This window comes from Hyaloscypha bicolor (genome assembly GCF_002865645.1).
Source record: "Hyaloscypha bicolor E unplaced genomic scaffold K444scaffold_13, whole genome shotgun sequence".
In the NCBI taxonomy this organism is placed as follows: domain Eukaryota; kingdom Fungi; phylum Ascomycota; class Leotiomycetes; order Helotiales; family Hyaloscyphaceae; genus Hyaloscypha; species Hyaloscypha bicolor.
The window spans coordinates 821,898-834,722 of record NW_020194515.1 but is presented as its reverse complement, the minus strand read 5'-3'; the positions used below and the strand labels follow the sequence as shown (position 1 = coordinate 834,722).

General features: G+C 47.0%; 7 protein-coding genes across 7 annotated transcripts; 2 read left to right on the top strand and 5 right to left on the bottom strand.

The window, feature by feature from the left end:
• Positions 1-1,404: 1,404 nt before the first annotated feature.
• On the bottom strand, positions 1,405-4,148 carry K444DRAFT_649687 (putative copper amine oxidase). Its single transcript, XM_024885594.1, has 5 exons — positions 3,749-4,148; positions 3,111-3,696; positions 2,934-3,059; positions 2,025-2,869; positions 1,405-1,929 (listed from the first exon to the last, which is right to left on the bottom strand). Exons 1-5 carry the CDS (start codon positions 4,084-4,086, stop codon positions 1,728-1,730), a joined length of 2,097 nt encoding a protein of 698 aa, XP_024743504.1. The 5' UTR covers positions 4,087-4,148; the 3' UTR covers positions 1,405-1,727.
• Positions 4,149-4,857: 709 nt separating this feature from the next.
• On the top strand, positions 4,858-6,228 carry K444DRAFT_698549 (uncharacterized protein; the record flags this gene model as incomplete). The annotated part of the gene is made up of 2 exons (XM_024887955.1): positions 4,858-5,214; positions 5,276-6,228. 2 exons carry the CDS (start codon positions 4,858-4,860, stop codon positions 5,912-5,914), a joined length of 996 nt encoding a protein of 331 aa, XP_024743503.1. The 3' UTR covers positions 5,915-6,228.
• A 2,007-nt stretch (positions 6,229-8,235) lies between these two features.
• On the bottom strand, positions 8,236-9,616 carry K444DRAFT_121740 (uncharacterized protein). Its single transcript, XM_024870393.1, has 2 exons — positions 9,374-9,616; positions 8,236-9,319 (listed from the first exon to the last, which is right to left on the bottom strand). Exon 2 carries the CDS (start codon positions 9,266-9,268, stop codon positions 8,567-8,569), a length of 702 nt encoding a protein of 233 aa, XP_024743502.1. The 5' UTR covers positions 9,269-9,319; positions 9,374-9,616; the 3' UTR covers positions 8,236-8,566.
• Positions 9,617-9,759: 143 nt separating this feature from the next.
• Positions 9,760-10,328, top strand: K444DRAFT_551721 (uncharacterized protein). Its single transcript, XM_024876557.1, has 2 exons — positions 9,760-10,048; positions 10,097-10,328. Exons 1-2 carry the CDS (start codon positions 9,854-9,856, stop codon positions 10,214-10,216), a joined length of 315 nt encoding a protein of 104 aa, XP_024743501.1. The 5' UTR covers positions 9,760-9,853; the 3' UTR covers positions 10,217-10,328.
• Positions 10,329-10,602: 274 nt separating this feature from the next.
• K444DRAFT_698535 (uncharacterized protein) lies at positions 10,603-11,024 on the bottom strand (the record flags this gene model as incomplete). Its single annotated transcript, XM_024887954.1, has 1 exon — positions 10,603-11,024. The coding sequence occupies one exon, from the start codon at positions 11,022-11,024 to the stop codon at positions 10,620-10,622; it is 405 nt and encodes a 134-aa protein (XP_024743500.1). The 3' UTR covers positions 10,603-10,619.
• On the bottom strand, positions 11,011-11,345 carry K444DRAFT_121734 (uncharacterized protein; the record flags this gene model as incomplete). Its single annotated transcript, XM_024870392.1, has 1 exon — positions 11,011-11,345. A coding segment is annotated over exon 1 (289 nt), but the record flags the coding sequence as incomplete, so codon positions are not given.
• Positions 11,346-11,389: 44 nt separating this feature from the next.
• K444DRAFT_624091 (uncharacterized protein) lies at positions 11,390-11,809 on the bottom strand (the record flags this gene model as incomplete). The annotated part of the gene is made up of 1 exon (XM_024882354.1): positions 11,390-11,809. One exon carries the CDS (start codon positions 11,807-11,809, stop codon positions 11,390-11,392), a length of 420 nt encoding a protein of 139 aa, XP_024743498.1.
• Positions 11,810-12,825: the final 1,016 nt, after the last annotated feature.

Genomic DNA, 12,825 nt, shown 5'->3' with positions numbered 1-12,825 from the left:
GAGGCGGAAAAGAAGGTTAGAAGGGCGGGGTCGGCGCTGGCTAAGGGAAGGAAATGACAGCAAGCCAGAAGTTGACAAGAATAATCTCCCTTTGTCCCGCTTACCACCAGGTTGAAGCAACTTCGGATAAAATGCTTGTTTTGGTAACGTGCGTTTCGCTGGAAGTCGTTGGCCGGAATAGCGTATTGGATTTGGGGTTGCTTTCCCGATACCAATTTCTTCATATCTTGGTTTTGCTGCTCGATAATATCAAGGCGTTTTTGAAGCTGTTTATATTGTTGTCTGGCTTGGTGTTCTGCTGCGTATACCTTGGCTTGGAAGTCGCTCATTGTATTATTTGTTCCTCGAAGGGGGACTGCTGCTGCGAGTGTAGAGTCTAGGCCGTCGTAAACTTCATCTCCCCGTTGTTCGATGGATTTGGGGCCGGAAAGTTGGTGTCGCGTTCAAGTATTGCACGTAGATGCATCCCAACCCTCATTTCATACCTCGACTGTCTACCTACCTTCTTGGTGCTCTTTATTTTGTGATTTAGGAGTGAGTATTTATGATCTTTTCGTTGATAGTTGCAAGCCGCAACTTTTGTTGAAAGGGTGGGTTTACCATCGGTCGATGACTGATTCTAAATCAATGCTGTGGTACGGCCTTCCGTAACAGCCCCTTAAACTCGCTAAGAATTGCAGCGATAAGGGCTCGCTTCAGGGAAGGCAGGACAACAATTGGGGGCCGAAATAGCGGGGTATCTGTGAGAATGTTGACGAATGCCCTGACTTCAAAGCCCCGAGTCCTTCGGAATAAATGTAATCAATTAACTAGCATGCTCATAACCTGCGGTATCAAATTTAATAGAATTTGCATAGCTTGAAATTCTTACGGTTTGTCTGGTATTGGGGTGTTTTGACTTGGGCCCCGCGCAGCCATTCATACGACCTTGCGAAGAAAAGGGAGTTCGTTTGAGATTTGTGAAAGATTTAGAAGATGAGTTCGAGGAGTATAATGATGAGAAGGAAGTACTCATCGATGTGGCATAGTTAGTAGAGGGGATAACATGCGGCTGCGATGGCACAACTTTGAGGCAGGCTGAAGAGCCAGATCCTTTGGTGAAGTTCGTATGGGAGATGGGAGATGGGTGAGGGTTCGGGATATCATTCTCGATCAGATATGCGCACGATCGGTTAATTCTTTCAAGCAGAATGTTAGAGTTTTTGAAATTCTCCAGAAAGAGAGGTAGGGCTACTTGGATTATAGGGCAATTCAGCGAGTCACATTCCGCGAGGCAGCTCATCAGATTAACCACCAGCACTTCAAAGCATCTCAACAACTACTTCAATTTTTGCTATTAAATCAATTGAAACTTGGTAGATTCTTTCAAAATTATCTCTTTTACTGAAGGTATGTAATTTTGATCACCAAGCCAGGAGAAACTCTGAAGTGTCGGAGTGAGCTGTGCGTTGTTCTTTGCAACTCTACCCCGCTATTCGGCCCCCAACACTACCCTACTATCGAGAGGAGCTCGTAGCAAGTTCCTGTGGAGAGAGATCAGGGGGAACATTTGCTAAAACTAGGGAGCGATATGCCCAAAGTTCGAAGTCTGTTTCTATTCGAACGATTTGCTTTAGACTCCTGATGAATATTTGAGTGCTAGAATTCTGAAAAGAGCCTCTAGAGCACCAAACGAGTGAATTTCACTGCCAACATTTTCAACTTCTCTTACAATCCATCGACTGGTTTCAATGTACCACTCCATTTGTGGATCCATTAATGGCAGTGATCACCCCGTTTGAGCCATTCAAATTAGTCAGGTCCTTGCCAGAACACTTTCCATTTTCGACCAACTGACTGGCAAAGTTTTTATTGCTCGGTACATCAATACTTGGATTAGTCACAAAGAAATCGGTCGGTTTTAGCTGAATTTGGTGAATCTCGACTGGCCTATTTAAATCATTGTTAGTGGATATTTAGCATGACCCTCGATCGTGGGAAGAAAAATATGAAGAGAAATAAAGATTGAAAGGCTGAAAGCTCACATAACAGGCCAATCCTCGACCCTCGGATTGTGTGTGAGCCCAAAAACCGACCAGACAACCACATCCTCGTTCTCAACATCGTCTCCTCGGTCCACCATATCCTGAACGCCACCAACCTCTCCTTGACTCTGAAAGGGGTAAGCTCCAGCAGCCCATAACTCTCCATCCTTATATTTTGTGACCCAGACATGGTGTTGAGCATAAAGCGCTCGCTTTGCTTGGAGAGATCTTTGGTCCGCGAGTAGCAGCTGGGTTGGTGGTGGCACAAGCTTGTAGCCCACAGGTTTCATACTGATGGGGTTCAGCTTAGAGGGGTTAACAATCTTGAAGATACGATTTCTGAGGGGCGCTGCATCAGCCCACTGTGACCGAGTGATAGGGGTCTGCACGACGCGGTAGAAATTGCCCATGGGATTTGTTTTGCTGTTCATGGGTTCTGCAACAGACTCTTCTTGGATGACGGTATTTGCATGGCCATCGATGGCAGGATCTATGCGCACTGCGAATATGTGCTGGTGGTTCTGTGCGAGAACTCCCGGGTTCACGACGTTGCCGTACTCGCTGGCCTTGCCGGCATCAATATTGACACATGACACAATTCCGGTGGCCCGGACTTCGATATCAAGCTCGCCGGAAAGGTTGAGCTTGTACGCAAAGATGTACTCGTAGTTGGCCAGGGTGAGAATAAATTGTACAACGAGCTCACGGTTGCGAGTGACGACCGCACGGCCAGTGCGCCAGTTTGTGTGCTTCCACCCGATGCCGTTGTCCTGTTCATGAAGACAAATGACATTTGGTTGAACCTTGACAGCTCCATCCTTGCCAACTGTGACGGCATCGAAGTACTGCAGGAAGGCGATGGTGTTAGCAACCAGTCAGATCAACTTGAGCAGGATGATGTTGAGTTACCTTGATCGCGCCTAAGCAGTCACAGCCTAGTGATAAGTTATTCGCGCACATGCCAGCTCCGCCTTCACCAAAGTCGAAAGCCTGCTTGCGATGGAATGGGGCACGAGGATCTGCGTATGGTACCGTCTAAATTTCCGTCAGATAAAATTCTTCACGGGAAGGACACGAGGAGCTCACCATCTCACTGATTGAAAGGCGATAGAAGACATCCCAATTATCGTATTGGACATCGTGAATGACAACCCCTTCTCTGGCCGTAAATGAAACACGAAATCGCCACTTTTGCCACTCAACTAAGGATCCGTCTGAGACCTTGAATGAAGGTCCATCTGGCTGAACTACACTCAGCTCCTTGAGATCTTTGCGAACTCCACCCTCGATTAACTCTGGCACATATTCCGCAGTAGTGCAGTGAGCTAGCGGATGGTTCATTGAGTCGCGAGCAGATGCGGTCAAAGGGTCGCCCTTTCCACCAGTAGCCAGTTTCTCGATTCTGACAAGCTCTCGCTTGTAGTAGTCAACCACTGGAATCATCGGGATAGGGAATGAGTAGAAGTTGGAGTCTGGATTGTTTCCATTGCGAGTGTCCCTTACGTAGACAAGGTCTTGGAAATAGCGGCCTGGCTCGTCGCCGACTTCGAGGCTTCCATATGGCCAAGGCTCGATAATGGCTTCCATATGAGATGGAAGATTGAGCTCTTTGATGGCAGATTTAAAGACCGCGGAAGCTTCGCAGACTTCAATCAAAGTATCGAACTCTCCGCTAAAATTCCAAGTTAACAACGGCCTCACTTTACTCTAAAAAATTATCTTACAGTGTTAGACTGGGACAGAATTCCTTGCCCACCACGATATTTTCTACCATCTTCCCTTGTTCTAGGTCAACCAATGATTCGTGATACTGAATCGCCCTATCTGCAGCAATTATATCGTAGTGGCATTCAGCCATTCGTGGAGGCCTCGACGTCATCTGGTAGAGTTGACCATCATGCTCAATTTGAAGGAACGGCACGAGATCTTTCTTGCATGGTTCTTTCAAATCCACTTGACGAAACTCAATGACGTGATCTGGGTGACGGGCCAGCACGATATCGCGAGCTTTTTCCGTCTCTTCAACGGAGAGCATCTGTAGGGGGTGAGGAGTTGGAGACATGTTTGCAAATTTTATGAGTAAGAAAATTTTTGTGAGTGAGATCAATAGAAAAGACAATTGTAGTGATAGCATTCAACAAAAATCTAGAAACAGATATAAGTGGAAAGATGTATGCTAAGGCTTGAAGTAGTCCACAATCGTCCGCGGCTAGTTTGCCGGATGAGGAAGTCGTAAGCGGTACCTCACCATGGGAGAGGTTCATGCACTCTACCGTTGACAACACCCACGGTAATATTATGTAACATAAACATCAAATGATTGCAAAGCAGGAAGAATTCTTTGATGAAGTTCTAGCAGTCTTGTTGTTTGATGTTGGTCCTAGCGCATAGCCCAAGGAAGAAATCCCAGCGCCACCCCACTTTCGACCTACCCACAGCAGAGCATATTTGCGGCGCTCCTGATTGGTGGACTACAGATCCAAACCGTTACTATCTCTTCAGATCTCGTTTCAGTACGGGTTTTGCATTGTAGGTCGTCTCCCTTTCCAATCAGCTCCTCGAAAAACCTGGCTGCTTCGGGGTGGTGTCCGACTCATCGAAGAGAACCTACCCATGGTGGGGATGTACCCCGGAACAGCTGTTGCAATGATAAAAAAAATAGAACAAGCTTTTTGAGAATTGCTGAGCTCTGGCCAGAGCTGGCAGAGTAGTCAAATGCTTCATGGACATAGGCCTAGAGCAAGCGAAGTAGGACGAAATGCGCCGAGTTGCTATTTTTTTTTTAAAGCCAATTCCCATTTTCTGTCTAATCCCGTTCCATCACTACTTCCAAATGGCTAAGCATTACCCCTCAAAGACATCCAACAACCCTGTTGCATATCTCAATGGCAGAGTCTACACTGTGGACAAGTCGCAACCATTGGCTTCCGGCTTTATTCTTCCAACCGCAGGCACTTTCGAAGTTGTCGGCACAACTGATGAGATCCTGAGCATTGCAAAAGTGAGGGGCCTTGTGACTTACGATCTCAGACAACAATTCATCATGCCTGATATGTACGATGAGCATACGCACCTTCTCTCTGCTGGAGAGAAAAGGCAATTGCAGACTGGTATCGGTGGCGAAACAAACGAACACAGTCTTGGGATCACTTTAAAAGATCGTCACTGTCTTTACAAGTTTTCAAAAGTCGTAGGAGACTGGATATTTGGAAATTACTACCCTTCCGAGATGTTTACTGATGGAAAGCCAGAAATATCTCTGTGAACAATTTCCAGATACCCCGGTGCTAGTGCGAGATACCTCCCTTCACAAAGTCCTACTTAACACTGAGGGCCTCAAAAGAATTGGAGTTATTCCCGAAGCTGAGAGGACAGTTCCACCTCCAAGAGGTGTGGATGTCAGAAGAGTAGACGGGATGATGACAGAGGAGCTGATGGAAGCAGGTCCAGGAGATGCATGGTTGAAGTTACCAGTTTGGCCCTTGCCAAGAATCAAGAAGTCGACCATATATGGAATCAACTCTTGTCACAAATTTGGGATCGCCTTGATACAAGAAGCCTCCGCTAACACCGTTTATTTACACGGTCTCCGCGAGCTGGAGGAAGAGAACAAGCTTAAGCTTGACATCAATACCCACATTATGTGCGGGAACAAATTTTTCCCATGTGAGAGTTTGGGAAGTCTAAAGTCCCTGCTGGATGTCGCAGAAGATTTCAAAAGCAAACATGTTGATACTCGATTTGTCAAGTTCTGGCTTGATGGACCACGGGTCGAACCAGGCCCGACACATTGCACGCTCAATGGGGAGGGAGAACCTGATCCTAAAATACCATTTTTTATGGCGAGACCGTTCTTGCTCATGTCACCAAGTACGATTCAAGGGGAATGACATGAAAATGCATGTGGCGGGCGAGGATAGTGTGAGACAAGCTTTGAATATATACGAAAGAGTCAGGAGAGGTAATCATAATGGCCCAAGGCATGAAATAGTTTATTTCAATGCTATTCATAAAGGTCAATTCATTCCGATTACTTCTTGGGGGGAAAATCAAGCTTGCGAAGCCCGGGATTGGCAAACGCTTTGTGTCTGAACACCTTAATTTAGCAAACTACTAAAATTCACAACACTGAAAATTCTATGTAAATAGAAGAAGCTCAGACTAAGCCTTACCCAAAATGAAGGTGTAGCGCCGACTCGGGGAGAAGGAGGGTGTTGAAGGCCTGATCACGTGCATAAGGCGGCTCGGTAGAAAAGGGGTCAGGGGCTCGCTAAGCTAATCTGAGCCAGCGATCTCATCCTGCACACCTGCCTTACCTTAAGGATTCTGAAATGGATTAGTGAGCGATCTCGTATACCAAAGCTTAATCGAGTTAGGCGCTAACCTTATCAATGGCTCGAATCAGTCTCAAAACGATTGTTTCGCAGCAGAGGAAGTGGCCAATCAAATCACTCAGAACTGGTGTCGAGATCGGGGTTAGCTTCTCTATCCCGCCCTTCTCCACTCCCTACTTACCACCAGCTTGCCCAGATAACCGAATGCAGGGATATCGAGAATTGCATGTATACCATGGATCCAGAACACGAAAAGCATCATGAATGTTAATTGTGGCCGAGGAGGAATTGCCGAACTTGTAATGATACTCCAAGCTGCCTTGTGAATAAAGGGTTGGAGGCATGAGTAATTTATTGGCATTTTCTGTTCGTTCATCTTGCGAGGCTTTCGATGTACCCTCTTAACCAATCTTTGCAACCGTGAGGACTGATATCGTGTTTCGACCAGAACTCGAGGCAGGTCTTTCCTTCTGGACTACACATTTCTGAATCTTCGGTCCTTCGATCCATTTGAGGTGCGGGACGATATCGCTCCCTGGGCAGCTGAGTCCTTTTTTTAAAGCAATTCCTGCATTTTGGCTTTTTTGATCGTATTTTATATGCCGTTTCTTGCATGTCTTGCAGCCTGCAGAGCGTCAGATTCTCAACATTCGACTGCTTGAGCTAATTGAGGTCATACCAGGACGAGTTTTGCAAGGCCGGGGTGGCAGCTAAACCGGACGCGAGATACCGAACGCGGGGAAAGTCTAATGTTGAAGAATTTGTAACTGATAGGTAAAAAACTGAATGAGACCGTGTTGTTGATTTTCGAAATAAGCCTGAGACAGTAAACGTTTTTATGTAGTGTGCAATTGAATGGGAGTGAAGATCTTTAATACATCTCGATACTGCATCTCCGGGGACCAGCTAGAATCAATAGTGGGGCTTCTTATCTTCAACCCACCCTTCCGGTTGTTGCATTGATTCGTTCAACTCTCGACTTCACAAGACGAAAGCAGCTAAATTTCGGATTCCTGTCTGGAAATCTGCCAGATGACAGCCAGCCGGGGGAGGAGCGATGTAGTTGAAGAATTTGTTGCGATTGACACAGAAAACAGCGGAGGGCTTCCACTAAACTGACTTCCGAGCCACACATCTCCCACTCCGGCATGGCACAACAAACTACAGGCCACCAATGCAAGGCTACAAGGGCGAGGTTGAGTGAAGGTGCCACCAAGTCCACACCACATTCAACTAGCTTAAAATCATCTTGCTTCTCCTCTTAGATTGTGCACAAGGAGTCGGAACTTAGTCAGATCCCACTGCAGATCCTTCCTGCCCTTGAACATAAACAATGACTCTGTCCGGCTCTCCCTTCGACCGAAACAGCCACCTCATTCATATCCTTGCAGAATCCATCAAAAAGGTCCTGTTTTGCACCATCCAAACTGATATCTATTATCACGTCCTTCATACTTGGAAAGGCGTGTGTCCAGTCGATGTACCAATTATAGAGCCGAAGAGCTGCGCGAAATTGACACCATTTGCAAAATCTCACGCTCACCATAAGATATTGGAATTTGCTGAGATCGGCCTTGGAGACATTTAGAAGTGCCTCGTTTCAGTGGATCAATTCCATGTAAGGGTCGACGCCCGGGTCCCTGGCCGTCGTGCAAAGTGTCCATCGTGATACAGACTTCGTCAATCTCAAAATTAAGAGATGATGTCCCGGAATCGTTAAAGCCCGCCGCTTTTGATAAAACCGCATCGCAACCGCTCGAGACCCGCGATTAACTTGGAGAGCAACCGGATTACTGCTGCGCTGGATATCTGGTCCTGGGCCAGCATTGCTGGCGTAAGTCGTGTTAAGGCGCGAATCTTGGGCCACAGGTGAGGCGGGAAAGAAAGGTGCGCTCCCAGATCATCTCCCGCAGTTCAAGAGGAAGCTTAGGGAACGGGTGAAAGGTTTTGGTTGCCATTGTGCGTGCAGTAGGAATATTTGCGGATGAAAGGGCTCGATGGGTTCTGAAAAATTCAGTGTGTACTCGGTTCCTGACAAGTGTCGAACCGTCCAACCCTAAGCGCTAAGGGCGAGTTTCATCCGCAATCCTAAGATCGCGGCGCAAGAGAGTTCGGTCCAATAACCAAACTAATTTTCTAGGTATCTCGCGAGACTAGAGGTTGGCACCAAAATCCGAGACAACATCGGTCGGACCAATGATGGATGGGCTAGTTCTCGTTTCCTGCCACCACTTGTATCCGCCATGTTGGGGCATCATAGACTGCTTCATTACTTGCCCTAGCCCGCAGCATGTGGTCCATAATCATTGTCAAACGCACTCTTAACATCCTGTTCGTTGACACGTCCAGTTCCTGCATTCGAGGAGCCATGACATCCATGATGTCCAGAGCATCGTCCTGCCAAATCTCAATCGTTATCGCTTTCAAAGAATCGAAGTTCAAGACACAGCCAAGAAATGCCTCCCCAGCTATCCGGACGAAGTTGAAGGGAGAGGAGGACGCATATGACCAAGGGAACGCAAGTGTGATATTTTTGATCCTCCGGCGGTCTGCAAATGGTATGTTGAACTCCTCTTCGCGGCGTGCGCCTGCAGGTCTGCGCCAGTCGGGGAACAACAAAGTTCCGGCGAAATAGAAGTCGTCGAGCTCGAAATTGAAATATTTCCCATATCGACAATTGTAGTGTTCGCGCCTCTCGTAGAATTGCTTGGCGATAACTCGAGATTCTCGATTGACCTGAAGCATCACGGGGTCCTTTTTCTGTGAAGAATGTAGGCATCGAGGATTCTGCTGTCCCTTCCTGAGGAGCTTTGGGCGACGTCTAGCCGGACCAGGGAGCGCAAGCTCCCAAATTGTATCTCGCAGCTCAGCAGGCAATTCGGAGAATCGGGGGAAGATGGTAGCTGCCATTGTGCAGACTATGGAGCATTCGGGGGAGTGTATAAGGCCGTTGAGCTGGTGCTGCGTTCGATGAGCGATTGACCACGCAAGTAAAGGAAATATTTGAGGACTTACTAGTCTTCCATATTAAAATCGGGCGAGTGCTGCTCCATTGAGCGAAGCCGTTGTCTTGTGAGGGTGATGGGAGGTGTGGTGTCGTTGTTCATGACGTAGGAGACAACCTTGTTGAAAGAGATCTCTGTGATCCTCGATGCTGACAAATACGCAGCATCCGCTGTAGCGCGAATAACTCGGACCAGCAGGAAAAGTGACTGTCTTCGCAGGCCTGGAATCCTCTCTTAACCAAGCCTCAATAATGTATGTGAACACCGATTGGCGTGGACATCAATGCCTCTGCATATGCATACGTCCTTAAAAAGTCACATGGAGACTGCATATTGTGGCTTGAGACATAACCTTTAACTTTACCCCACCCCTTTGCCCAAGATTCCACAGACTCCCCAACCTAGGTAACCTTGTGAGCCAAATTCAATCGTCTTTTGGAGTGGACAAGAGATCTCTAAATTCTTTATAATCTGCTATTGAAGAGTGACAATGGCTTCCCTCCACATCACGTGGCATTTTGCACCCGAACATGTCCCAACTTTCTACGAAGCCTTACGTCCGCTCCATGAAAAGCTCGTACAAGAGAAAGAATGCTTGTATTTCAATGTCTATGATATTATGCAGCAGCCCGGCGTTGTGCGCCTGGTAGAGATCTGGGATTGTGATATGAAGTGGATGGCTGAGGTATGGGCTCGAAGCGGGGATGAGGAGCCGAGGTTGATGATGGTACAGGTCCAATCGAAGAAAGACTATTACGCGCCTTTCTTTGAGGCAACAAAAAAGATTTCGTTGCAGCCGCAGAACATTGAGTTTATGAAGGGGGTGGGCGAATTTCGATTTATGAGGTTGTAAAGGGTTGAGATGCAGTCTTCTTCATTTCCAATCCGGGAGCGCGACTCTTCTCTCGACTGTTAAGCAAGCATCACCAGTGGATAATGATGACCACTTAACATTGCAATCTCTCTTATAAGCTCTCGCAGTTAGAGTGAAGATGATGAATAAGGCAACATGAATGCTAAATAATATCTTACAAACGGGAACCCAAACGGACAATCCCCTTCCCACTTAACTCAAACAGTCAGTCCAAAAGCAAAAATCTCGAAAGTATGCACAGAAAATATATCTACCCTAGCTTATAACCCACAAAACGGATGTGATGAATGTATATGCAGATGCAGATGAATCACCATAACAATCTCATGAATCTCATCAAACAGAATGGAAAATGAGCATGCCCAACTGAAGTCTACACCACCTAGAAAGACATGAGCTTGCTCTTCACGCAAATTGCCTTCGCCAAGGTTTCAATTGAGCCGCTAGATAGAAGCTCCAGGACTTGAAGATTGGCCTCGAACTCTCGGGTGATATAGTTGCGGACTTCGATGGCAACCAGCGAGTCAAGAGCGTAGTTCGACAATGAGCGAATGACGCCCATGTCTTCTTTCTCAAGCATGAGAACCGAAGGTAGCTTGTTGAGCAATCCATTGCAGACCACCTCTTGGGCTTCTTCCGGGGACTTGGCAGCCTTGAGCGCAGCACGGTACGAGATAGCAACATCCTGGCCAGCCGAGTTCTCTGCAGCGAGAGCCTCGGCTGCAACCCGCAGGTGCTTGAACTTCGCATCCTGGGTCCAGAATGGCGGACTGGGCGTGATACGCATGCCAGTGATCGTGTGGTTATTTCAGGCGTTTTGTCATCCCGATTGATACCTTCCAACAATCCTGCTCGATTGGTATCGCTGTCCCTCAAAGCATGTTCCAGAGGCTTGGTACATAGGAATAGTTTCAGTGTCATGGAACAACTGGGGCTCGTACTCTTAAAGGAACCTCCAATGAAAACGCCGACTTCATTCCCGACGATTTCGCGCTTCGGTATACCAGCACTACCAAGTGCCTCAAACGTACACTCGAGTAACAGACGCTGCTGAGGGTCCATCGAAGTTGCTTCTTGAGCAGTAAGACTGAAAAACGGTGCATCGAACAAACCGAGATCCTCCTTCAGGAAATTTCCTCCAACAGCATTAAATCAACTCCTCTTTCCCGGATTAGGGTGATGGAAACTGGCACTCTCGAATCTCTCCTTTGGAATCTCGGACCACCCATTACGAGCGCGAGAGCACAGCTCCCAGAACTCGTCCGGAGTGGTGACATTTCCTGGCAGGCGGCATGACATGCCCACAATGGCGATAGGCATTTGCTTTGGCATTTCAGACGATGCGTATCCGGTGATGTAGCCATTGGTGAAGCCGTGTGTGTAGCCGGTCGTGTAGAGATTTGGGTCGCCACCTATGTGCCCGTTGGTGTTTGCTACATTGTTAAGATGCCCATTTGTGCGAGCAGCTTCGTAGCCGTTCATAGTGCCATTGGCAGCTCCAGCCCTAGCTCCAGCTCCAGCTCCATTAGTACTCTCGTCCGCCGCGGACCAGCTCGTTGCTGAAGGAGACATGGCGTTTTTGTTATCACCGCGACTCAACGATGATGCAGAAATTCCCAAGTCGAATCTCAAATCCAACACTGTGGAGGATATCGGTTATATACACCTTACTCAATAGGTAAGCTCGGTGCGCCACTTCGCCCCAATTCCGGTCATGCTCTATCGATACAGTGGGTGGCCACATGTCTGTCCGATTGGGCTGTTTTACACCAAAACGCCTATATTGCCCTGGGCAGTTTTGGCCGGACAGCGTTCTTATATTTACCTTAGATTCTTGGATTTAAGCCAGATTTACTAAATACACACTTCTACTTACTTAGAATTTTGCATTTTATCCCTTTTCAGGCTATAAAATCAAATAATACTGAGCACTTTTATAACTTCGCGGATTTACTATGTAAATAAGCGAGAAAATCGAGAAAATCAAAAAGTGAAAATTAATAAGTTATATTATACATAGAGATAAACCTCAAAGAGACCTATATTTGAGTATATGTAATAAGAAGTAATTATTGATCGTGGGTTAAAAGTATTATTATTTTAATTTAAGAAGGCGCTAGATTTTTGAAAAATTAAAGGAGGCGTTTTGGCCGTTTTTGGTGTGATTTTCGCGAGTCGGACAGACATGTGGCCACTCACTGTAGTTCAGACGAACGTCTCACTCAGAGGTTCCAGTAGTAAATTCTCTTGGCCCCTCTATTCCGATTAATTTGGTCGGATGAAACGGATAATGCAAGAGATTAGAGAGTCTATATGCAATGTCAATCTTAAACGCAGACTGTGCTGCAGCCGCTGAAGAGCAGTCATGAAAGGTGGCGTTTGACGCATGTAAAGCGCAAAATCCCATGTTGATTAATTGCCGTCCGGCCATCTTACCAGAGCAACCCTGACATTTGCCGAGAGGAGTATTCTCGGCAGATGTTCCCGGTGCGTCCTGACGGGTGGAGGGTTTTCTAGGTTTCCTAGATTCCCGGGGATAGATTATATACTCGCATGGGTGAAGGAGAAACCGCTAAAAAGTGCCGATA